The sequence below is a fragment of the Petromyzon marinus genome, chromosome 67 (genome assembly GCF_048934315.1).
Source record: "Petromyzon marinus isolate PM22_M1 ecotype Great Lakes invasive population chromosome 67, UKy_Petmar_22M1.pri1.0, whole genome shotgun sequence".
NCBI classification, from domain to species: Eukaryota; Metazoa; Chordata; class Hyperoartia; order Petromyzontiformes; family Petromyzontidae; genus Petromyzon; species Petromyzon marinus.
Genome location: NC_133733.1, coordinates 5,024,997 through 5,049,619, shown reverse-complemented (window position 1 = coordinate 5,049,619; position 24,623 = coordinate 5,024,997). Strand labels below are relative to the sequence as shown.

General features: G+C 51.4%; 1 protein-coding gene across 7 annotated transcripts in view; it reads left to right on the top strand.

The window, feature by feature from the left end:
• The window catches only part of LOC116956793 (neuroligin-3-like), a 188,587-nt gene that overhangs the window by 76,231 nt on the left and 87,733 nt on the right, over nt 1–24,623 (top strand). For 4 of the 7 annotated variants that reach the window (XM_076054713.1, XM_076054710.1, XM_076054711.1 and 1 more), the window contains 2 exons: nt 16,063–16,212; nt 18,328–18,540. In XM_076054713.1, the coding sequence (XP_075910828.1) occupies nt 16,063–16,212; nt 18,328–18,540 (363 nt within the window). The remainder of the gene's footprint in view (nt 1–16,062; nt 16,213–18,327; nt 18,541–24,623) is intronic. The other 3 variants (XM_076054714.1, XM_076054712.1, XM_076054709.1) reach the window with 1 other exon arrangement.

Genomic DNA, 24,623 nt, shown 5'->3' with positions numbered 1-24,623 from the left:
CTGCGTCTCTATGTAACCCTATGGGTCCCTATGGCTCTCTGTGTCTCTATGTATTTCTCTGGGTCTCTATGGCTCTCTGTGTCTCTATATAACTCTATGAGTCTCTGTGGGTATCTGTGTCTCTATGTCACCCTATGTGTCTCTGTGGTAGGTCTTTGTGTCTCTATGTATCCTTATGTGTCTCTGTGGGTTTATAGATCTGCATGGATCACTATTGGTCTTCATGGATCTCTGTGGGTATCTGTGTCTCTCTGTGACCCTATGGGTCTCTGTATTTCTCTCTGTCTCTATGTAACTCTATGGGTCTGTGTAGGTCTCTGTGTATCTCTGTAACCTTATGGGTCTCTGTGGGTCTCTGTGTCTCTATGTAGCCCTATGGGTCTATATGGGTCTCTGTGTCTCTCTGTGACCCGATGGGTCTCTGTGCCTCTCTGTGACCCGATGGGTCTCTATGGGTCTCTGTGGGTCTCTGTGTCTACATGTAACCCTATGGGACTCTGTGGGTCTCTTTGTCTTTATGTGACCCTATGGGTCTCTGTGGGTCTCTGTGTCTCTCTGTGACCCTATGGGTCTCTATGGGTCTCTGTGTGTCTCTGTTTATCCAAATGTGTCTCTATGGATCTCTGTAGGGCTCTGCATCTCCATGCAACGCTATGGTTCTCTATGGATCTCTGTCTCTCTCTGGATCCTGTTTGTTCTTTATGGGTTCATGTGGGTCTCTGTGTGTATCTGTGTACCCAAATGGGTCTCTATAGGTGTCTGTGTGTCTCTGTGTCTCTATGTATCCCCATTCGTCTCTGCAGGTCTCTGTGTCTCTATGTAACCCTACGGGTATCTGTGGGTCTCTGTCTGTCTCTGTATCTCTTTGTATCCCTATTGGTCTCTGTGGGTCTTTGTGTCTCTAAGTAACCCGATGGGTTTCTGTGGGTCTATGTGTCTCCATGTAACTTTATCGGTCCCGGTGTCTCCATGTAAGCCTATGCGTCTCTGTGGGTCTCTGTGTCTCTATTCATCCCTATGGGTCTCTGTGGTAGCCTGTGTATCTATGTGACCCTATGGGTATCTGTGGGTCTCTGTTTATCTATGTAACCCTATTGCTCTCTGTGGGTCTCTGTGTCTCTATGTAACCCTTTGGGTCTCTGTTTCTCTATGAAACCATATGGATCTCTGTGGGTATCGGTGTCTCTATGTGACCCTATGGGTCTCTGTAGGTCTCTGTATCTCTGTGTAACTCTATGGGTCTCTATGACTCTCTGTGTCTCTATGTAACTCTATGGGTCTCTGTGGGTCTCTGTGTCTCCATGTAACCCTATGGGTCTCTGTGTCTCTATGTATCCATATGGGTCTCTTTGGGTTTATAGGTCTGCATGGATCCATATTGGTCTTCATGGGCCTCTTTGAGTATCTGTGGGTATCTGCGTCTCTATGTAACCCTATGGGTCTCTATGGCTCTCTGTGTCTCTATGTATTTCTCTGGGTCTCTATGGCTCTCTGTGTCTCTATATAACTCTATGAGTCTCTGTGGGTATCTGTGTCTGTATGTAGCCCTATAGGTCTCTGTGGATATCTGTGTCTCTATGTCACCCTATGGGTCTCTGTGGTGGGTCTTTGTGTCTCTATGTATCCATATGGGTCTCTGTGGGTTTATAGATCTGCATGGATCCCTATTGGTCTTTATGGGACTCTGTGGGTATCTGTGTCTCTCTGTGACCCTATGAGTCTCTGTATTTCTCTCTGTCTCTATGTAACTATATGGGTCTCTGTGGGTATCTGTGTCTCTTTGTAACACTATGGGTCTCTGAAGGGTATCTGTGTTTCTACGTAACTCTATGGCTCTCTGTGGGTCTCTGAGTCTCTACGTGACCCTATGGGTCTCTATGGGTCTCTGTTTATCTATGTAGCCCTTTGGGTCTCTGTGGGTCTCTGTGTGTCTCTGTGTCTCTATGTAGACCTTTGGGTCTCTGTGGGTCTCTGTGAGTCTCTTTGTCTCCATGTAACCCTATGGGTCTCTGTTGTACTTTGTGTCTCTATTTATCTCTATGGGTCTCTGTGGTACTCTGTGTCTCCATGTAACCCTATGGGTCTCTGTGGTACTCTGTGTATCTATGTGACCCAATGGGTATCTGAGGGTCTCTGTGTCTCTATGTAGCCCTATGGGTCTCTGTGGGTCTCTGTGTCTCTATGTAACTCTATGGTTCTCTATGGGTCTCTGTGGGTCACTGTGTCTCTATGTAACCATATGGGTCTCTGTGGTACTCTGTGTCTCTATGTAACCCTATGGGTCTCTGTGTCTGCATGTAACCCTATGGGTCTCTGTGGGTATCTGTGTCTCTATGTAACCCAATGGGTCTCTGTGGTACTCTGGGTATCTATGTGACCCTATGGGTCTCTGTGGGTTTCTGTGTCTCTATGAAGCACTATGGGTCTCTGTGGGTCTCTGTGGTACTCTGGGTCTCTATGTGACCCTATGGGTCTCTGTGTCTCTCAGTGACCCTATGGGTCTCTGAGGGTCTCTGTGCCTCTATATATCTCTATGGATCTCTGTGGTACTCTGTGGATCTATGTGACCCTATGGGTCACTGTGGGTCTCTGTGTCTCCATGTAACCCTATGGAACTCTGTGGGTCCCTGTGTATCTATGTGACCCTATGAGTCTCTGTGGGTCTCTGTGTCTCCCTGTGAACCTATGGGTCTCTATGGGTCTCTGTGGGTCTCTGTGTCTCTATTTATCCCTATGGGTCTCTGTGGGTCTCTGTGTCTCTATGTAACCCTATGGGTCTCTGTGGGTCTCTGTGTCTCTATGTAACCCTATGGGTCTCTGTGGGTATCTGTGTCTCTATGTAACCCTATGGGTCTCTATGGCTCTCTGTGTCTCTATATAACTCTATGAGCCTCTGTGGGTATCTGTGTCTCTATGTAGCCATATAGGTCTCTGTGGGTATCTGTGTCTCTATGTCACCCTATGGGTCTCTGTGGTGGGTCTATATGTCTCTATGTATCCATATGGATCTCTGTGGGTTTATATCTGCATTGATCCCTATTGGTCTTCATGGGTCTCTGTGGGTATCTGTGTGTATTTGTGTATACAAATGGGTCTCTATGGGTCTCCGTGGGTCTCTGTGGGTATCTGTGTCTCTATGTAACTCTATGGGTCTCTGTATTTCTCTATGTCTCTATGTAACTCTACGGGTCTCTGTAGGTCTCTGTGTTTCAATGTAACTCTATGGGTCTCTGTGGGTCTCTGTGTATCTCTGTAACCTTATGGTTCCTGTGGGTCTCTGTGTCTCTCTGTGACCCTATGGGTCTCTATGGGTCTCTGTGTATCTCTGTAGCCCTATGGGTCTCTGTTGGTCTCTGTGTCTCTCTGTGACCCTATGGGTTTCTATGGGTCTCTGTGTGTCTCTGTGTCTCTATGTAGCCCTATGGGTCTCTGTGGGTCTCTGTGTCTCCCTGTAACCCTATGGGTCTCTGTGGTACTCTGTGCATCTATGTGACCGAATGGGTATCTGTGGGTCTCTGTGTCTCTATGTAGCCCTATGGGTCTCTGTGGGTCTCTGTGTCTCTATGTAACTCTATTGGTCTCTATGGGTCTCTGTGGGTCACTGTGTCTCTATGTAACCATATGGTTATCTGTGGTACTCTGTGTCTCCCTGTAACCCTATGGGTCTCTGTGGTACTCTGTGTATCTATGTGACCCAATGGGTATCTGTGGGTCTCTGTGTCTCTATGTAGCCCTATGGGTCTCTGTGGGTCTCTGTGTCTCTATGTAACTCTATTGGTCTCTATGGGTCTCTGTGGGTCACTGTGTCTCTATGTAACCATATGATTATCTGTGGTACTCTGTGTCTCCCTGTAACCCTATGGGTCTCTGTGGTACTCTGTGTATCTATGTGACCCTATGGGTATGTGTGGGTCTCTGTGTATCTATGTAGCCCTAAGGGTCTCTCTGGGTCTCTGTGGGTCTCTGTGTCTCTATGTGAACCTATGGGTCTCTGTGGTACTCTCTGTGCCTCTATTTATCCCTATGGGTCTCTGTGGGTCTCTGTGTCTCTATGTAACCCTATGGGTTTCTGTGTCTACATGTAACGCTATGGGTCTCTGTGGGTCTCTGTGTTTCTATTTGACTCTATGGGTCTCTGTGGGTCTCTGTGTCTCTATGTAACCCTATGGGTCTCTGTGGTGGGTCTTTGTGTCTCTATGTATCCATATGGGTCTCTGTGGGTTTATAGATCTGCATGGTTCCCTATTGGTCTTCATGGGTCTCTTGGGTATCTGTGTGTATTTGTGTATAGAAATGGGTCTCTATGGGTCTCCGTGGGTCTCTGTGGGTATCTGTGTCTCTATGTAACTCTATGGGTCTCTATATTTTTCTCCGTCTCTATGTAACTCTATGGGTCTCTGTAGGTCTCTGTGTCTCTATGTAACTCTATAGGTCTCTGTGGGTCTCTGTGTATCTCTGTAACCTTATGGGTCTCTGTGTGTCTCTGTGTCTCTATGTAGCCCTTTGGGTCTCTGTGGGTCTCTGTGTCTCTATGTAACATTATGGGTCTTTGTGGGTCTCTGTGTGTCTCTGTTTATCCAAATGTTTCTCTATGGATCTCTGTAGATCTCTCTATCTCCATAGCAACTCTAAGGGTCTCTATCGATCTGTCTCTCTCTGTATACTGTGTGTTCTTCATGGGTTTATGTGGGTCTCTGTGTGTATCTGTGTACCCAAATGGGTCTCCATATGTGTCTGTGTGTCTCTGTGTCTCTATGTATCCCCATTCGTCTCTGTATGTCTCTGTGTTTCTGTGTGACCCTATGGGTATCTGTGGGTTTCTGTGTATCTATGTAGCCCTATGGGTCTCTGTGGGTCTCTGTGTTTCTATGTGACCCTATGGGTATCTGTGGGTATCTGTGTCTCTCTGTGACCCTATGGGTCTCTGTGTCTCAATGTATCCATATGGGTCTCTGTGGGGTTACAGGTCTGCATGTAACTTTATGGGTCCCTGTGTCTCCATGTAACCCTATGCGTCTCTATGGGTCTCTGTGTCTCTATTTATCCCTATGGGTCTCTGTGGTAGCCTGTGTTTCTATGTGACCCTATGGGTATCTGTCGGTTTCTGTGTATCTATGTAGCCCTATGGGTTTTTGTGGGTCTCTGTGTTTCTATGTGACCCTATGGGTATCTGTGGGTGTCTGTGTCTCTCTGTGACCCTATGATTCTCTGTGTCTCAATGTATCCATATGGGTCTCTGTGGGGTTATAGGTCTGCATGGATCCCTATTGGTCTTCATGGGTTTCTTTGGGTCTCTGTGGGTATCTGTGTCTCTATGTAACTCCATGGGTCTCTGTGGTTATCTGTTTATTTATGTTACCCAATGGGTCGCTGTGGTACTCTGTGTCTCTATGTAACCCTATTGGTCTCTCTGGGTCTCTGTGTCTCTATGTAACCCTATGGGTCTCTGTGGGTCTCTGTTTCTCCAAGTAACCCTATGGGTCTCTGTGGGTCCCGGTGTATCTATGTGACCCTATTGGTATCTGTGGGTGTCTGTGTCTCTATGTAACTCTATGGGTCTCTGTGGGATTCTCTGACTCTATGTGACCCTATGGGTCTCTGTGGGTCTCTGTGTATCTATGTAGCCCTATGGGTCTCTGTGGGTCTCTGTGTCTCCAAGTAACTCTATGGGTCTCTGTGGGTATCTGTGTCTCTATGTAACTCTATGGGTCTCTGTGGGTGTCTGTGTCTCTATTGATCCCTATGGGTCTCTGTGGGTCTCTGTGTCTCCATGTACCCCAATGGGTCTCTGTGGATCTCTGTGACCCTATGGGTCCCTGTTTCTCAATGTATCCATATGGGTCTCTGGGGTTTATAGGTCTGCATGGATCGCTATTGGTCTTCATGGGTTTCTTTTGGTATCTGTGTCTCTATGTAACTCTATGGGTCTTCATGGGTCTCTGTGTCTCTATGTAGCCCTATAGGTATCTGTGGGTATCTGTGTCTCTATGTAGCCCTATAGGTATCTGTGGGTATATGCGTCTCTATGTATCTCTATGGGTCTCTGTGGGTCTCTGTGTCTCTATGTAACCCTATGGGTCTCTGTGGGTATCTGTGTCTCTATGTAACTCTATGGGTCTCTGTGGGTCTCTGTGTCTCTATGTAACCCTATGGGTCTCTGTGGGTATCTGTGTCTCTCTGTGACCCTATGGGTTTCTATGGGTCTCTGTGTGTCTCTGTGTCTCTATGTAGCCCTATGGGTCTCTGTGGGTCTCTGTGTCTCCCTGTAACCCTATGGGTCTCTGTGGTACTCTGTGTATCTATGTGACCGAATGGGTATCTGTGGGTCTCTGTGTCTCTATGTAGCCCTATGGGTCTCTGTGGGTATCTGTGTCTCTATGTAACTCTATGGGTCTCTATGGGTCTCTGTGTATCTCTGTAGCCCTATGGGTCTCTGTTGGTCTCTGTGTCTCTCTGTGACCCTATGGGTTTCTATGGGTCTCTGTGTGTCTCTGTGTCTCTATGTAGCCCTATGGGTCTCTGTGGGTCTCTGTGTCTCCCTGTAACCCTATGGGTCTCTGTGGTACTCTGTGTATCTATGTGACCGAATGGGTATCTGTGGGTCTCTGTGTCTCTATGTAGCCCTATGGGTCTCTTTGGGTCTCTGTGTCTCTATGTAACTCTATTGGTCTCTATGGGTCTCTGTGGGTCACTGTGTCTCTATGTAACCATATGGTTATCTGTGGTACTCTGTGTCTCCCTGTAACCCTATGGGTCTCTGTGGTACTCTGTGTATCTATGTGACCCAATGGGTATCTGTGGGTCTCTGTGTCTCTATGTAGCCCTATGGGTCTCTGTGGGTCTCTGTGGCTCTATGTAACTCTATTGGTCTCTATGGGTCTCTGTGGGTCACTGTGTCTCTATGTAACCATATGGTTATCTGTGGTACTCTGTGTCTCTATGTAACCCTATGGGTCTCTGTGGTACTCTGTGTATCTATGTGACCCTATGGGTATGTGTGGGTCTCTGTGTATCTATGTAGCCCTAAGGGTCTCTCTGGGTCTCTGTGGGTCTCTGTGTCTCTATGTGACCCTATGGGTCTCTGTGGTACTCTCTGTGCCTCTATTTATCCCTATGGGTCTCTGTGGGTCTCTGTGTCTCTATGTAACCCTATGGTTTTCTGTGTCTACATGTAACGCTATGGGTCTCTGTGGGTCTCTGTGTTTCTATTTGACCCTATGGGTCTCTGTGGGTCTCTGTGTCTCTATGTAACCCTATGGGTCTCTGTGGTGGGTCTTTGTGTCTCTATGTATCCATATGGGTCTCTGTGGGTTTATAGATCTGCATGGTTCCCTATTGGTCTTCATGGGTCTCTTGGGTATCTGTGTGTATTTGTGTATAGAAATGGGTCTCTATGGGTCTCCGTGGGTCCCTGTGGGTATCTGTGTCTCTATGTAACTCTATGGGTCTCTATATTTTTCTCCGTCTCTATGTAACTCTATGGGTCTCTGTAGGTCTCTGTGTCTCTATGTAACTCTATAGGTCTCTGTGGGTCTCTGTGTATCTCTGTAACCTTATGGGTCTCTGTGTGTCTCTGTGTCTCTATGTAGCCCTTTGGGTCTCTGTGGGTCTCTGTGTCTCTATGTAACATTATGGGTCTTTGTGGGTCTCTGTGTGTCTCTGTTTATCCAAATGTTTCTCTATGGATCTCTGTAGATCTCTCTATCTCCATAGAAACTCTAAGGGTCTCTATCGATCTGTCTCTCTCTGTATACTGTGTGTTCTTCATGGGTTTATGTGGGTCTCTGTGTGTATCTGTGTACCCAAATGGGTCTCCATATGTGTCTGTGTGTCTCTGTGTCTCTATGTATCCCCATTCGTCTCTGTATGTCTCTGTGTTTCTATGTGACCCTATGGGTATCTGTGGGTTTCTGTGTATCTATGTAGCCCTATGGGTCTCTGTGGGTCTCTGTGTTTCTATGTGACCCTATGGGTATCTGTGGGTATCTGTGTCTCTCTGTGACCCTATGGGTCTCTGTGTCTCAATGTATCCATATGGGTCTCTGTGGGGTTATAGGTCTGCATGTAACTTTATGGGTCCCTGTGTCTCCATGTAACCCTATGCGTCTCTATGGGTCTCTGTGTCTCTATTTATCCCTATGGGTCTCTGTGGTAGCCTGTGTTTCTATGTGACCCTATGGGTATCTGTCGGTTTCTGTGTATCTATGTAGCCCTATGGGTTTCTGTGGGTCTCTGTGTTTCTATGTGACCCTATGGGTATCTGTGGGTGTCTGTGTCTCTCTGTGACCCTATGATTCTCTGTGTCTCAATGTATCCATATGGGTCTCTGTGGGGTTATAGGTCTGCATGGATCCCTATTGGTCTTCATGGGTTTCTTTGGGTCTCTGTGGGTATCTGTGTCTCTATGTAACTCCATGGGTCTCTGTGGTTATCTGTTTATTTATGTTACCCAATGGGTCGCTGTGGTACTCTGTGTCTCTATGTAACCCTATTGGTCTCTCTGGGTCTCTGTGTCTCTATGTAACCCTATGGGTCTCTGTGGGTCTCTGTTTCTCCAAGTAACCCTATGGGTCTCTGTGGGTCCCGGTGTATCTATGTGACCCTATTGGTATCTGTGGGTGTCTGTGTCTCTATGTAACTCTATGGGTCTCTGTGGGATTCTCTGACTCTATGTGACCCTATGGGTCTCTGTGGGTCTCTGTGTATCTATGTAGCCCTATGGGTCTCTGTGGGTCTCTGTGTCTCCAAGTAACTCTATGGGTCTCTGTGGGTATCTGTGTCTCTATGTAACTCTATGGGTCTCTGTGGGTGTCTGTGTCTCTATTGATCCCTATGGGTCTCTGTGGGTCTCTGTGTCTCCATGTACCCCAATGGGTCTCTGTGGATCTCTGTGACCCTATGGGTCTCTGTTTCTCAATGTATCCATATGGGTCTCTGGGGTTTATAGGTCTGCATGGATCGCTATTGGTCTTCATGGGTTTCTTTTGGTATCTGTGTCTCTATGTAACTCTATGGGTCTTCATGGGTCTCTGTGTCTCTATGTAGCCCTATAGGTATCTGTGGGTATCTGTGTCTCTATGTAGCCCTATAGGTATCTGTGGGTATATGTGTCTCTATGTATCTCTATGGGTCTCTGTGGGTCTCTGTGTCTCTATGTAACCCTATGGGTCTCTGTGGGTATCTGTGTCTCTATGTAACTCTATGGGTCTCTGTGGGTCTCTGTGTCTCTATGTAACCCTATGGGTCTCTGTGGGTATCTGTGTCTCTATGCAACTCTATGGGTCTCTGTGGGTCTCTGTGTCTCTATGTTACCCTATAGGTTTTTGTTGGATATCTCTGTTACTATGTATCTCTATGGATCTCCGTGGGTCTCTGTGTCTCTATGTATCCATATGGGTCTCTGTTTGTTTATAGGTCTGCATGGATCCCTATTGGTCTTCATGGGTCTCTTTGGATATCTGTGGGTTTCTGTGTATCTATGTAACCCTATGGGTCTCTGTGGGTGTCCTGGTCTCTATGAAACCCTATGGGTCTCTGTGGGTGTCCTGGTCTCTATTGAACCCTATGGGTCTCTGTGGGTCTCCTGGCCTCTATGAAACCCTATCGGCATCTGTGGGTATTTTGTTCTTTATGTAACTCTATGGGTCTCTGTGGGTCTTTGTGTATCGATGTAACCCTATGGGTCTCTGTGGGTCTCTGTGTATCTCTGTGAGCCTATGGGTCTCTGTGGATCTCTGTTTCTCTATGTTACCCTATGGGTCTCTGTGTGTATCTGCGTCTCTCTGTACCCCTGTGGGTCTCTGTGGGTCTCTGTTTCTCTATGTAGCCCTTTGGGTCTCTGTGTGACTCTGTGTCTCTATCCCTATGGGTCTCTGTGGGATTCTGTGTCTCTATGTAACCCTATGGGTCTCTGTGGGTGTCCTGATCTCTATGAAACCCTATGGGTCTCTGTGGGTGTCCTGTTCTCTGTGTAACTCTATGGGTCTCTGTGGGTCTCTGTGTATCTCTGTGAGCCTATGGGTCTCTGTGGATCTCTGTGAGTCTCTGTAACCCTATGGGTCTCTGTGGGTATCTGCGTCTCTATGTAACTCTATGGGTCTCTGTGGGTCTCTGTTTCTCTATGTGACCCTATATGTCTCTGTCGGTCTCTGTGTCTCCATGTAACCCTATGTGTCTCTGTGGGTCTCTGTGTCTCAATGTAGCCCTATGGGTCTCTGTAGGTCTCTGTGTCTCTATGTAACCGTATGGGTCTCCTTGGGTATCTGTGTATCCAAATGGGTCTCTATTGTTGTCTGTGTGTCTCTGTGTATCTATGTATCCCTATGGGTCTCTGTGGATCTCTGTGTGTCTCTGTTTATCCAAATGTTTCTCTATGGGTCTCTGTTGGTCTCTGTATCCCCATGCAACTCTATGGGTCTCTATCGATCTCTGTCTCTCTCTGTATCCTGTTTGGTCTCTATAGGTGTATGTGTGTCTCTGTGTCTCTATGTATGCCCAATGGTCTCTGTGGGTCTCTGTGTCTCTATGTGACCCTATGGGTTTTTGTGTCTCTATATATCTCTCTGGGTCTCTGTGGATCTCTCTGTGTCTCTGTGTATCCAAATGTGTCTCTCTCTGTAACCCTATGGGTCTCTGTGGGTATCTGTGTATCTATGCATCTCTATAGGTCTCTGTGGTTCTCTGTGTGTCTCTGTGTATCCAAGTGTGTCTCTATTGGTCTCTATACGTCTCTGTATCTCTATGTAACCCTATGGGTCTCTGTGGGTCTCTGTGTCTCTATGTATTTCTATAGGTCTCTGTGGTTCTCTGTGTCTCTATGTATCCAAATGTGTCTCTATTGGTCTCTCTACGTCTCTGTCTCTATGTAACCCTATGGGTCTTTATTGGTCTTTGTTTCTCTATGTAAATCTATGAGTCTCTGTAGGAATCTGTCTATGTATGTATCCGTATGGCTCTCTGTGGGTCTCTCTGTTACTAGGTCCCTCTCTGGATCTCTATGGATCTCTGTATCTACGTATCACTATTGTTCTCTTTGGGTCTCTGTGTCTCTGTGTATCCATATGGGTCTCCATGGGTCTCTGTAGGTCTCTCTGTCTCTCTATAACTCTATGGGTCTTTGTGGGTAATCTGTGTCTGTATGCAACCATATGGGTCTCTGTGGGTATCTGTGTCTCTGTGTATCCATATAGATCTATATGGGTACCTCTGTTTTTGTGTGTCTCTACGGGTCTATATGATTGTCTATGGTTCTCTGCTCACGTCTATGCATCTCTTGGTGTTTAAAGCTATCTTCACGCGTTCATGTGTCTCTGTGTGTGTGTGTGATTCTACGGGTCTTTGGGTCTCTGTGTGAGTCTATAGGTCTCTCTGTGAATCTAGTACTCTCTTTGTGAGTCTCTTGGTCTCTGTGCGAGTCGCCGGGTCTCATGCGTTGTGAGGCTTTGGCTCGGTTCACCCAGCCGTTGACATTCGACGCTTTGCACAGATGGATTCAAGAAAGCACTCCTGTTCAACGTAGCGATGCGTCCAGTTTGTGCGCCCGCACTTGGGAGCGGCGACATCGCGGTGAGCGTGCTGGCCACTCCGATCCTACCCGTGACCCGAGTTCGATTCCCTCCCACGGCCAGAACCTCCAGTGACGAATTTCCCAGCCGGTCCTGGGCCGCCCCTAGGTAGACTCAGCCACAAAGATGAGTGGCTGGTGCCACCGTTCCGGCCTTCGTAGGTGCTACCCGCGAACAGCACTTGCCCCAACAGTCTGCTAAAGGCTACGCGGGGGAGCTTTGTCTCTATCTGCGTGTGTGTGTGTGTGTGTCCGAACACGTGGCAGAACCAGGGTTAGATTCCCGCTAACGGGCCAAATAAACCGGTGACGGTGATGATCTGAACCGGTACAGGGCCCTCCCCTAGGTCGACTCGGCCTCAAATGAGTACCTGGTTGTGGTGTGTAGTAAACATCGTCACTGGGGAGACAAATGCGGTCGGGCGTGGTTCTGTCCACCCACCCGCTCGTGTGCCCTTCAGGCCATCGTAGGTACTCGCTAACAGCACTTGCCCCAACAGTCTGTTGAGGCTACAGGGGGGATCTTCGTCTTTGTGTATCAGTGTTTTCTCTGTATCTGGCCTCGATGTACCCACGTGTGTCTCTGTGTGTATCTTGCTGCGTATCTTTTGTGTATGTCTGTGTGTATCGGTGTGTGGTAGTAGTCGGCTTCCATGACCAATATCATCCATAACAGAGGTCTTATGGGTTAGATGGAGTAAAGTCGTTGGGTCTCTTTATGGGTTTATGGGTCTCTGTGTGAGTCTACGGGTTTTTGTGTGAGTTTATGGGACTCGTTGTGAGTCTATGGGTCTCTGTGTGAGTCTATGGGTCTCTGTGTGAGTCTATGGATCTCAGTGTGAGTCTACGGGTTTCTGTGTGAGTCTATGGGTCTCTGTGTGAGTCTACGGGTCTCTGTGTGAGTCTATGGGTCTCTGTGTGAGTCTACGGGTCTCTGTGAGTCTACTGGTTTCTGTGTGAGTCCATGGGCCTCTGTGTGATGCTATGGGTTTCTGCGTGAGTCGACGGGTATATTTGTGAGTCTATGGGTCTCTGTGTGAGTCTATGGGTCTCTATGTGAGTCTCCGGGTCTTTCTGTGAGTCTATGGGTCTCTGTGTGAGTCTACGGGTCTCTGTGTGAGTGTATGTGTCTCTGCGTGAGTCTACGGGTCTCTATATGAGTCTATGGTTCTCTGTGTGAGTCTATGGGTCTCTTGTGTGAGTCTATGGGTCTTTATATGAGTCTATCGCTCTCTGTGTGAGTCTATGGGTCTCTGTGGGAGTCTACGGGTCTCTGCGTGAGTCTACGGGTCTCTGTGTGAGTCTATGGGTCTCTGTGTGATTTTATGGGTCTCTGTGTGAGTCTACGGGTTTTTGGGTGAGTCTTTGGGACTCGTTGTGAGTCTACGGGTCTCTGTGTGAGTCTACGGGTCTCTGTGTGAGTGTATGTGTCTCTGCGTGAGTCTACGGGTCTCTATATGAGTCTATGGTTCTCTGTGTGAGTCTATGGGTCTCTTGTGTGAGTCTATGGGTCTTTATATGAGTCTATCGCTCTCTGTGTGAGTCTATGGGTCTCTGTGGGAGTCTACGGGTCTCTGCGTGAGTCTACGGGTCTCTGTGTGAGTCTATGGGTCTCTGTGTGATTTTATGGGTCTCTGTGTGAGTCTACGGGTTTTTGGGTGAGTCTTTGGGACTCGTTGTGAGTCTACGGGTCTCTGTGTGAGTCTACGGGTCTCTGTGTGAGTCTACGGATCTCTGTGTGAGTCTACGGGTCTCTGTGTGAGTCTACTGGTCTCTGTGTGAGTCTATGGGCCTCTGTGTGAGTCTATGGGTCTCTGTGTGAGTCTACGGGTATATTTGTGAGTCTATGGGTCTATGTATAAGTCTATAGGTCTCTATGTGAGTCTATGGGTCTCTGTGAGTCTATGGGTCTTTGTCTGAGTCTATGGGTCTCTGCATGAGTCTATGGGTCTCTGTGTGAGTCTATGGGTCTCTGTGTGAGTCTATGGGTCTCTGTGTGAGTCTATGGGTCTCTGCGTGAGTCTACGGGTCTCTGTGTGAGTCTACGGGTCTTTATATGAGTCTATGGGTCTCTGTGTAAGTCTACGGGTCTCTGTGTGAGTTTACTGGTCTCTGTGTGAGTCTATGGGTCTCTGTTTGAGTCTATGGGTCTCTGTGTGATTCTATGGGTCTCTGTGTGAGTCTATGGGTCTCTGTGTGATTCTACGGATCTCTGTGTGAGTCTACGGGTCTCTGTGTGAGTCTACGGGTTTTTGTGTGAGGCTTTGGGACTCGTTGTGAGTCTACGAGTCTCTGTGTGTTTCTACGGGTCTCTGTGTGAGTCTATGGGTCTCTGTGTAAGTCTACGGGTCTCTGTGTGAGTCTACTGGTCACTGTGTGAGTCTATAGGCCTCTGTGTGAGTCTATGGGTCTCTGTGTGAGTCTAAGGGTCTCTGCGTGAGTCTGTGGGTCTCTGTGTGAGTCTACAGGTGTCTGTGTGAGTGTATGGGCCTCTGTGTGAGTCTATGGGTCTCTGTTTGAGTCTACGGGTCTCTGTTTGAGTCTACGGTTCTCTGTGTGAGTCTATGGGTCTCCGTGTGAGGCTACGGATCTCTGTGTGAGTCTGTGGGTCTCTGTTTGAGTCTATGGGTCTCTGTGTGAGTCTACGGGTCTCGATGTGAGTCTACGGGTCTCTGTTTGAGTCTACGGGTCTCTGTGTGAGTCTACGGGTCTCTGTGTGGGTCTATGGGTCTCCGTGTGAGGCTACGGATCTCTGTGTGAGTCTGTGGGTCTCTGTTTGAGTCTATGGGTCTCTGTGTGAGTCTACGGGTCTCGATGTGAGTCTACGGGTTAGCATTGCGTTGCCTTACACATGCCGGGTTCGACTCCGGCTCACGGCCACCGGACCCGGGGCCTCCTCTAGGTCAGCTCGGCCTGAAACGACCACCTACAGTAGCGGTGTGTCGAAACCGTCGCCACTGGGGAGACAAAGGCGGCCGGGCGCTGGTGGTACCGTCCACACCAACAGTGGCGGTAGCCTTCCTTATGGTGCAGTGCTGAGTCTATTGTGCAGTGCTGAGTCTATGGTGCAGTGCTGAGTCTATGGTGAGGTGTTGAGTCTATGGTGCAGTGCTGAGTCTATGGTGCAGTGTTAAGTCTACGGTGCAGTGTTGAGTCTATGGTGCAGTGTTGAGTCTATGGTGCAGTGTTGAGTCTATAGTGCAGTGTTGAGTCTACGGTGCAGTGTTGAGTCTACGGTGCAGTGTTGAGTCTACGGTGCAGTGTTGAGTCTACGGTGCAGTGTTGAGTCTATGGTGCAGTGTTGAGTCTATGGTGCAGTGTTGAGTCTATGGTGCAGTGTTGAGTCTATGGTGCAGTGTTGAGTCTACGGTGCAGTGTTGAGTCTACGGTGCAGTGTTGAGTCTACGGTGCAGTGCTGAGTCTACGGTGCAGTGCTGAGTCTATGGTGCAGTGCTGAGTCTGTGTTGCAGTGTTGAGTCTATGGTGCAGTGTTGAGTGTATGGCGCAGTGTTGAGTCTATGGTGCAGTGTTGAGTCTATGGTGCAGTGTTGAGTCTATCATGCAGTGTTGAGTCTACGGTGCAGTGTTGAGTCTATGGTGCAGTGCTGAGTCTATGGTGCAGTGTTGAGTCTATCATGCAGTGCTGGGTCAATGGTACAGTGCTGAGTCTATGGTGCAGTGCTGAGTCTATGGTGCAGTGTTGAGTCTATCATGCAGTGCTGGGTCTATGGTGCAGTGTTGAGTCTATCATGCAGTGCTGGGTCTATGGTGCAGTGCTGAGTCTATGGTTGCTGTTGCTCGCTACCAACAGCACTTGCCCCGACGGTCTGTTGAGGCTACACGGGGGGGAGGGTGGGGGTCCCTTTGTCTTCATGTGTCTGTGTGTGGCTCAGCCTTTGTCGATGATGCGTGTGTCTGTGTGTCTCCGCGTCTGTATCTCCACGTGTCTCTGTATGCAAAGTTCCTCTGCCTCTGTTTCTCTCTCTCTCTGTGTCTCTGTGTGCGCGTGTCTCTCTCTGCCTCTCCACCATTTCTCTGCCACTCCCCCCCTCCTCCTCCTCCCTCCCTCCCCCCTCCTCCTCCCCCCTCTCTCCCCCCTCCTCCTCCCCCTCCTCCTCCCTCCTCCTCCCCCCTCCCTCCCTCCCACCTCCTCCTCCTCCCTCCCTCCCCCCTCCTCCTCCCTCCTCCTCCCTCCCTCCCTCCTCCTCCTCCCTCCTCCCCCCTCCCTCCCCCCTCCTCCTCCCCCTCCTCCTCCCTCCTCCCCCCTCCCTCCCTCCCACCTCCTCCTCCTCCCTCCCTCCTCCTCCCTCCTCCCCCATCCCTCCCTCCCTCCTCCTCCCCATCCCTCCCTCCCTCCTCCTCCCCTTCCTCCTCTCCCCACTCCCCCCACTTCCTCCTTTTACCCCTCCTCTCCCCCCTCCCCTCCTCTTCACCCACCCTCTCCACCTCCCCCACTCCCCCGCACCACGTGGCACCACCCCCCTGCCCCCCCCCCCCAGACATCCGTGACGAGGGGCCCCGTCCCGTGATGATGTACATCCACGGAGGCTCCTACATGGAGGGCACGGGGAATTTGTTCGACGGGAGCGTCCTCGCCAGCTACGGCAACGTCATCGTCGTCACCCTCAACTACCGCCTCGGAGTGCTCGGTGAGGGAACGTGGAGTTTCCGCTCCCACGGCACCCCCCCCCCCCCCCACCACCACCACCACCACTACCTACTCTAATCCCACCACCACCTACTCTAATCCCACAACCACTACCACCACCACCACCTACTCTAATCCCACCACCACCACCTCTGCTGATCCCACCACCGCCTTACCAATCGCCACCACCACCACCACCACCTCCCCTGATCCCATTACCATCACCTCCTCTAATTCCACCACCACCACCACCACCTACTCTAATCCCACCACCACCACCTCTGCTGATCCCACCACCACCACCTACTCTAATCCCACCACCTCTGCTGATCCCACCACCACCGCCTTACCAATCGCCACCACCACCACCTCATGTGTTCCCACCACATCCACTTATACCACCACCATCACCTCCTCTGAGTCCACCACTTTCTTTCTCTGTTACCACCACCACTGATTACACCACCACCACCACCACCACTACCACCACTGATTACACCACCACCACTACCACTGATTACACCACCACCACTACCACCACCTCCAATGATTACACCACCACCACCACCAATGATTACACCACCACCACCACTGATTACACCACCACCACTGATTACACCACCACCACCTCCACTGATTACACCACCATCACCTCCTCTCTCTGTTACCACTACCACCACCACCTACACTGATTACACCACCACCACTACCACCACCACCTCCACTGATTACACCACCACCACCTACTTTCTCTGTTACCACTACCACCACCACCTCCACTGATTACACCACTACCACCACTACCACCACCACTGATTACACCACCACCACCTCCACTGATTACACCACCACCACCACTACCACCACCACCACCTCCACTGATTACACCACCACCACCACTACCACCACCACCACCACTGATTACACCACTACCACCACTACTACCTCCACTGATTATACCACCACCACCACTGATTACACCACCACCTCCACTGATTACACCACCACCTCCACTGATTACACCACCATCACCTCCACTGATTACACCACCATCACCTCCTTTCTCTGTTACCACTACCACCACCACCTCCACTGATTACACCACCACCACCACCACCACAACCACCACCACCTCCACTGATTACACCACCACCACCAACACCACCACCTCCACTGATTACACCACCACCACAACTACCACCACCTCCACTGATTACACCACCACCACCACTACCACCACCACTACCACCACCACCACTGATTACACCACCTCCACTGATTACACCACCACCACCACTGATTACACCACTACCACCACTACCACCACCACCTCCACTGATTACACCACCACCACAACCACCACCTCCACTGATTACACCACCACCACAACCACCACCACCTCCACTGATTACACCACCACCACAACCACCACCACCTCCACTGATTACACCACCACCACAACCACCACCACCTCCACTGATTACACCACCACCACCTCCACTGATTACACCACCACCACCACTACCACCAGCACCTCCACTGATTACACCACCACCACCACTACCACCACCACCACTGATTACACCACCACCACAACCACCACCACCTCCACTGATTACACCACCACCACCACCACTACCACCACCTCCACTGATTACACCACCACCACAACCACTACCACCTCCACTGATTACACCACCACCACCTCCACTGATTACACCACCACCACCACTACCACCAGCACCTCCACTGATTACACCACCACCACCACTACCACCACCACCACTGATTACACCACCTCCACTGATTACACCACCACCTCCACTGATTACACCACCACCACCTCCACTGATTACACCACCACCACCACCACAACCACCACCACCTCCACTGATTACACCACCACCACAACCACCACCACCTCCACTGATTACACCACCACCACCACCACTACCACCACCTCCACTGATTACACCACCACAACCACCACCACCTCCACTGATTACACCACCACCACCACCACCTCCTTTCTCTGTTACCACTACCCACCCCCCCCCAACCCCCACCGCTCCCACTCCTCTTCCACCTCCCTCCTTTACCGCGCCATCCCCCAAAGGCTTCCTGAGCATGAACGATCCGGCGGCGAAAGGCAACTACGGCCTCCTCGATCAGATCCAGGCATTGCGCTGGATCAGCGAGAACATCATCCACTTTGGGGGGGACCCCCTCCGGGTGACAGTGTTTGGCTCTGGAGCGGGCGCCTCTTGCGTCAACCTGTTGACGCTATCGCACCATTCTGAAGGTAACAGGTGGAGCAATTCTTCAAAAGGTACAAAGAGCTCACCCACCTCATGTTCATTAACTCAAACAAAAACAAAAACAAAAAAAAAACGGACAGAAAGAAATTACGCGGATAAATGCATTCGCGCGAACGATTCGATGGCCGAAATTTTCGGATTTGGAAAGCAAACCAAAAATTAAAACCGTGATATAATTCGTCAAATTAAAAGTTCGCGACCCAAAAAAAAATAATAATAATAATTCCCAAATCGGCCAGATTTGCAATCGCCCAACAGACGAAATAATTTACCAAAAAAATTCGTTGATAAAAAAAAATCGAAAAACAAAATCACGCGATCCGTCAATGACGACGTCGATTTTATACTCGCGGGAATTTTCCGTCGCGCCAAAAGAAAAATTAAAGAGAAACCCCCCCACCTACCCACCCCCCCAAACCACCCACCCCCCCAAACCACCCACCCACCCACCCACCCCCCCTGCCCATTGCCCGAGGTCATTACGAACCAGAGAGCGAACTAAAATTAAAATGAAACGAAAAGGACAACAACACATTTCAGGCTGTGAATTTGACGTAAAACGGAAGCGAAACGAACAAACGATGAACAAACCGAGGCAGTTCACCGCGCACCTCGCCCCCACCCCCACCCCCCCCACCCGCCCACACCGCGTCGATTTAGCGAACCAGATGCCGCCCCCATCCCTACCCCCCCCCCCAGAAATAATTTGACCATCGAAAATCCACGTGACCCCCGTTCACATGACCGTGACATCTGAACTACGTACGTCCACGTGACCCCCGTTCACCTGACCGTGACATCTGAACTCCGATCGTCCACGTGACCCCCGTTCACCTGACCGTGACCTCTGAACTCCGATCGTCCACATGACCCCCGTTCACCTGACAGTGACCTTTGAACTACGTACATCCACGTGACCCCGTTCACCTGAAAGTGACCTCTGAACTACGTACGTTCACGTGACCCCCGTTCACCTGACAGTGTCCTCTGAACTTCGTACGTCCACGTGACCCTCGTTCACCTGACAGTGACCTCTGAACTCCGATTGTCCACGTGACTCCGTTCACCTGACCATGAAATCTGAACTACGTACGTCCACGTGACCCCCGTTCACCTGACAGTGACCTCTGAACTCCGTACGTCCACGTGACCCTCGTTCACCTGACAGTGACCTCTGAACTCTATATGTCTACATAACCCGTTCACCTGACCCTGAAATCTGAACTCCGATCGTCCACGTGACCCCGTTCACCTGACAGTGACCTCTGAACTCTATACGTCTACATAACCCCGTTCACCTGACCCTGAAATCTGAACTCCGTACGTCCACGTGACCCCCGTTCACCTGACAGTGACCTCTGAACTCCGATTGTCCACCGTGACCCCCGTTCACCTGATCGATGAGACCACAATATTTTTGACAATTTTGGTGTCTGCATGCTACAAACAAACTACAACAACAACAACAACCATCATGGACCCCCTCCTCCCTCCCCCCTCCCTCCCCCACCCCACCCCACCCCCCCCCCCCTTTTAATTTAACTTTTCTAATTTTAACGACCTGCAATGCCCCCTACCCGCCCTGCCCCCCCCCCTCTATTAGCCAGCACCCCCCCTACCCCCCACACCCTACCCCCCCACCCCCCCCCACCCCCCCCACCCCCACCCCCCCCTTCCCCCGCTTCCACCATTCACAACGCAGTTATGGATGGACGGAGAGCCCCCCACAATAATTATTGAATCGGAAAGTCTTCCCCCATCCTCCCTCCCCCCACCCCCTCTGGATTTTATAGAGAAGGGGGGGGGGGGGGAGGAGAGAGAGAGGGAGTAGGGAGGGGATGAGGGGAGGGGATAGCAGCGGGGGGAGGGCGGGGTCATCGGTTAATTATTTATTTTTTATTTTTAACCGCCCCACTCCGAACCAAGCACCGCCCCCTCTGTTAATATCAACGCCCCCCCCCCAACCCCCGCACGCCTCCCCCTCCCCCACCCCCCACCAGCCGCCCCCTCCGCCTTCCCACGTAAACCGCCGCCAGCCGTTGCTTCAGAATCGTAGAACGTGGAGATTTTGTGCCACAGGTTAGAAATCCCGACGAGCTGCAGAACCCCCGTCCCGGTGCCCGGCCCGGCCGCCCCGGTTAAGCGCGTTCGGTAGTGCGGGGGGCTCCGCCAGAACTCGCCAGAACTCGCCAGAACCGCCGCGGTCGAATTATTTTTGCGGTCCCTCAACGAGCCGCCGGATAGCGGGGGAGGTCGGTCTTGCGGCGGATCTGTCTCGGAGGTTTGAGCCGCGCGAAGAGATGGCCTTCTCTGTCGCCTCCGTGTCTAACGGTCGGCTCGATTCCAGGTGTCGGGATTGCTCGCATGGGTTTTGGGCTGATTCTCTTCATTGTTGCGGGAAGGAAGGACCGTTCACCGGCGATTTAGGTAATCCGGGATTGCTGTTGTTAGTTAGTTTTCTATTTATTTAGGCCTGTTGTGTTCAAATTGCTTTTGGCGCGAATTTATTTTTTTTTAAATCGGGAAATTTTATTTTTCGCGTTTGTTTTGCATCCTCCATCCAGTGTGCAGTTTTTTTTTTAAATTCGTTTTCATCGATTCCTGATCAACATTATTTTTAAGTTCCCAACCCTCTAGCTTTCATAGCTATCTTAGAAATTCATAGATATCCTAGCATTCATATCACATTATTCATATATACAGTAGCATCCAAAGATATCCGAGTATTCATATCCCAGTATTCCTAGATATCCTAGCGTTCACATCCTAGCATTCGTATCCGTTCATTCGTTTCTCAATCCGCTTGTCCTGGTGAGGGTCGCGGTGGCAGCGTGTTGAGTGGTGGCGGTCCGGACCTCCCTTTCCTGGCAATGCTATCTCGCTCCACCTGGGGAATTCTCAGGCGTTTCCAGGCCAGCCGAGCGACATAGTCTCAACCGGCGTGTCCTTTGGCCGGCCCCGGGGTCTTCGCCCAGCGGGACCGTTGCTGCTGCCCCGGTAGAATTCCAGGGGGAGTCTACCGGGGGGCATCCTTATCGGGTGCCCGAACCACCTCAACTGGCTCCTATTGATCTGGAGGAGCAGCGGCTGAACTCCGAGGCTAACGGGATAACCGAGCTCCTCAACCGATCACGGAGAGTGAGCCGGGCAACGCTGCGGAGAGACCTAATTTTGACCGCTTGTTCCCGGGATGTCAACCTCTCGGTCGTTACCTACAGCTCGTGACCACCACAGGCGAAGGGTGGAAACACAGATCGACCTGTAAACCGCGAGCTTCGTGCGAGAACTCAGCTCCCGCTTCGCCACCACGGAACGGTGCGGCGCCCGCAACACCGCAAATGCCACGCCGGTCCGTCGGCCGATCTCCCGCTCCCGCTCAGCCATCGCTCGCGAAAGAGACACCGAGGAAACTTAGACTCGTCCAACTAAGGGGCGGCTGTTCCCCCCTCACCTGGAGAGGGCAATCCACCGTCTCTCATGCAGCGAACCGTGGACCGCGGATTTGGAGGTGCTGTTCCTCGTTTCAGCCGCTTCGTGCTCGGCATCAAACCGTTCGAGTGCACGCCAGGAGTTCGCGGACCGACGAGGCCAAGGGGGACGGGCGTCGTCCACAGAAAGCAGCGGCGCCGCCTCCACGCCCCACTGCCGGAAACTCTCCACGCCCTGGGTGGCCGCGCCTTGATATCGCTGTCCACGAAGCGAACGAACAGGAGCGGAGACGCGATGCGACCCCCCCCCTTGGCGGAGTCCAACACCCACGGGTGGGCGGTGTTGATTTCGCGACAAGAATGCGGACCGCAGCTCTCCGTGCGGGAACAGAGGGGCCGGAGAGCGAACACAAAAGCGGCGAACCGGCACATCAGACCCTCGCAGCACGCCCCGCACACGGCAGAAGACGGTCATCGTGCCTTCCCCAAGTCTGCCAAGCAAGAAGTAGACTTGGAGAAGCGTGACTCCAGTGACCCACCCCCCACCCCAGATATCTGTGAGAGGGGGAAAGAGCTGGTCCGTTGTTCCACGATCCCGACGGGAATCCGTCATTGCTCCTCCTCGATCTGAGTCTCGAGCACCGGGCACGGCAGCCTCCCCTCGAGCGCTCAGGCACAGGCTTGACGTGCTACGCTGAGCGGCGTGGGTCGCTCTGTCGTTGGAGCTCACCCTCCAGTGTCCTTCCCTTAAAATGAGGGACCACGACCCCCAGTTTGCCAGTCCAAAGGTACGGTACCCGGGGGTGTGTCCGTGCAACATTGAAGGGGCGCGTTAGCCACGACACTCCGGTACTGTCCGGGGGCGCGTTCAAGAACTCCGGTTGCGAATCCTCGTCCACCCCAGCGGCGTCGCCGCTACGAAGGCCCTCGACCGCCGCAGCTTCTTCGGCAGCCGCGATGGAAGAGTGGGAGGGGTTTCCAGGGCTGCCTCCTGACAGCAGGCGATGTCCGCCGTTGTTGCCGAGCACCTCAAAGTGTTCCTGCCACCGCTCGACTACCTCCTTAGTTGAGGTCAACGTTACGCCGCCGCCCTTACTGAGAACATCCTGGGCCACGTCCTGTCGACCCCTCCTAAGGCGTCAGATGCGTTGCCGGAACATATTTGAGACTCCATCATTAGACATCCTTTGCCAGTACCAAAATGTAATAATAGGGTGGTTTTTCCCCTTTTTTCTGGCAACAAAACTGAAACCTTTTTTTTACAGGGATTCATGTTTACTGCATTAACCACAATACCTGCAGTCAAAATGCAAACAAAAAACACACCATGATAATATATGATGATGCATTGTCCTTGCAACTGATTGGTCCACACCAAGGGACGGCTTTCCTTTGAGCCTCGACCCAATTGGTGCTCGACCAGATGACGCCAGAAGGCGTTCACACAGCTCAAAGACAATGCCACCATTATCATATTTGAGACCGCCCCGGCAGTCCCCGCCCACGGCCTCTCCAAACTCTTCCCACGCCCCCGGGGCCTTCGCTTCAGCGACCGCTGCCGCTGCCGCTGCCGCCCTCTTGGCGAGCCGGTACCTCTCAAGCGTAGTTCGGAAAGCCGCCTCCTCCTCCTCCTCCTCCTACTTGACAGCTTCCCTCAACACTGCCGTCCACCAGCGTGTCCTAGGTTCGCCGCCATGACAGGAGCCAACCGCGGCGCAGGCCGCGGGCTGCTCACAGCCGCATCGACAACCGAGGCGCTGAACAACGTCCACTCGGGCTCAATGTCCACGACGTCCCCTGGAGTGCAGGAGAAGCCTTCCCGGGTGTCGAAGCTGAAAGTCTTTCTGCGCCGGGTCTTCGTGCCAGACGTTGCCGTGAGAACCAACACGATTCATTTTGTTCTTTCACGTCTATCTGGTCGGTGCCCCCCAAGCGTCGGATCCAACTTACCACCACCTGGTGGTGGTGGTGGTGGTGATCACTTGACAGCTCTGCGCCTCTCTTCACCCGAGTGTCCGGAACATACGGACTTAGGTGCGATGATACAACTATAAAGTCAATCGTCGACCTTCGGCCCAAGATCCTCTGGTACCAAGTACACTCGCGAGCATTCTTGTGTTCGACTGTGGTGTTTGTTATCGACATTAGGTGACTAGCGCAAAATTCCAATAACTCTCACAATTCGAGTCCAGATCAGCGGGGGCCATTCCTCCCAATCACGCCACTCCAGTCATCTCCATCGTTCCCACACGCGAGCATTGAAGCTGTCCAGTACGACTATGGAGTTGGTAGGCGGCACTCTGTTGAGCACTGCACCCACCGTCTCTAAGGAGGCTGAATACTCTGAACAGCTGCTTTGGTGCATAAGCACAGACGACAGTCGGAGTTTTTTCCTTTCTGAGACCCGAAGTCTCGTTGAGGCGACCCTCTCATCCACCGGGACAAACTCCCAACTGAACAGCACCCCAGCCGCGGGCTTGTGAGTATCCCCACACCCGTTCTTGGCCCCTCATCAGGGGTTACTCCGGATGCGGAGAGAGACCACCACCCCTGATCGAGAAGTTTGGTTCCAGCGCAAATGCCGCGCGTGGAGCTGAGGCCGACTGTGTCCAGACGGTAGCTTTCCACCTCCTCCAACAGCTCTGGCTCCTTCTCTAGTCACGTGA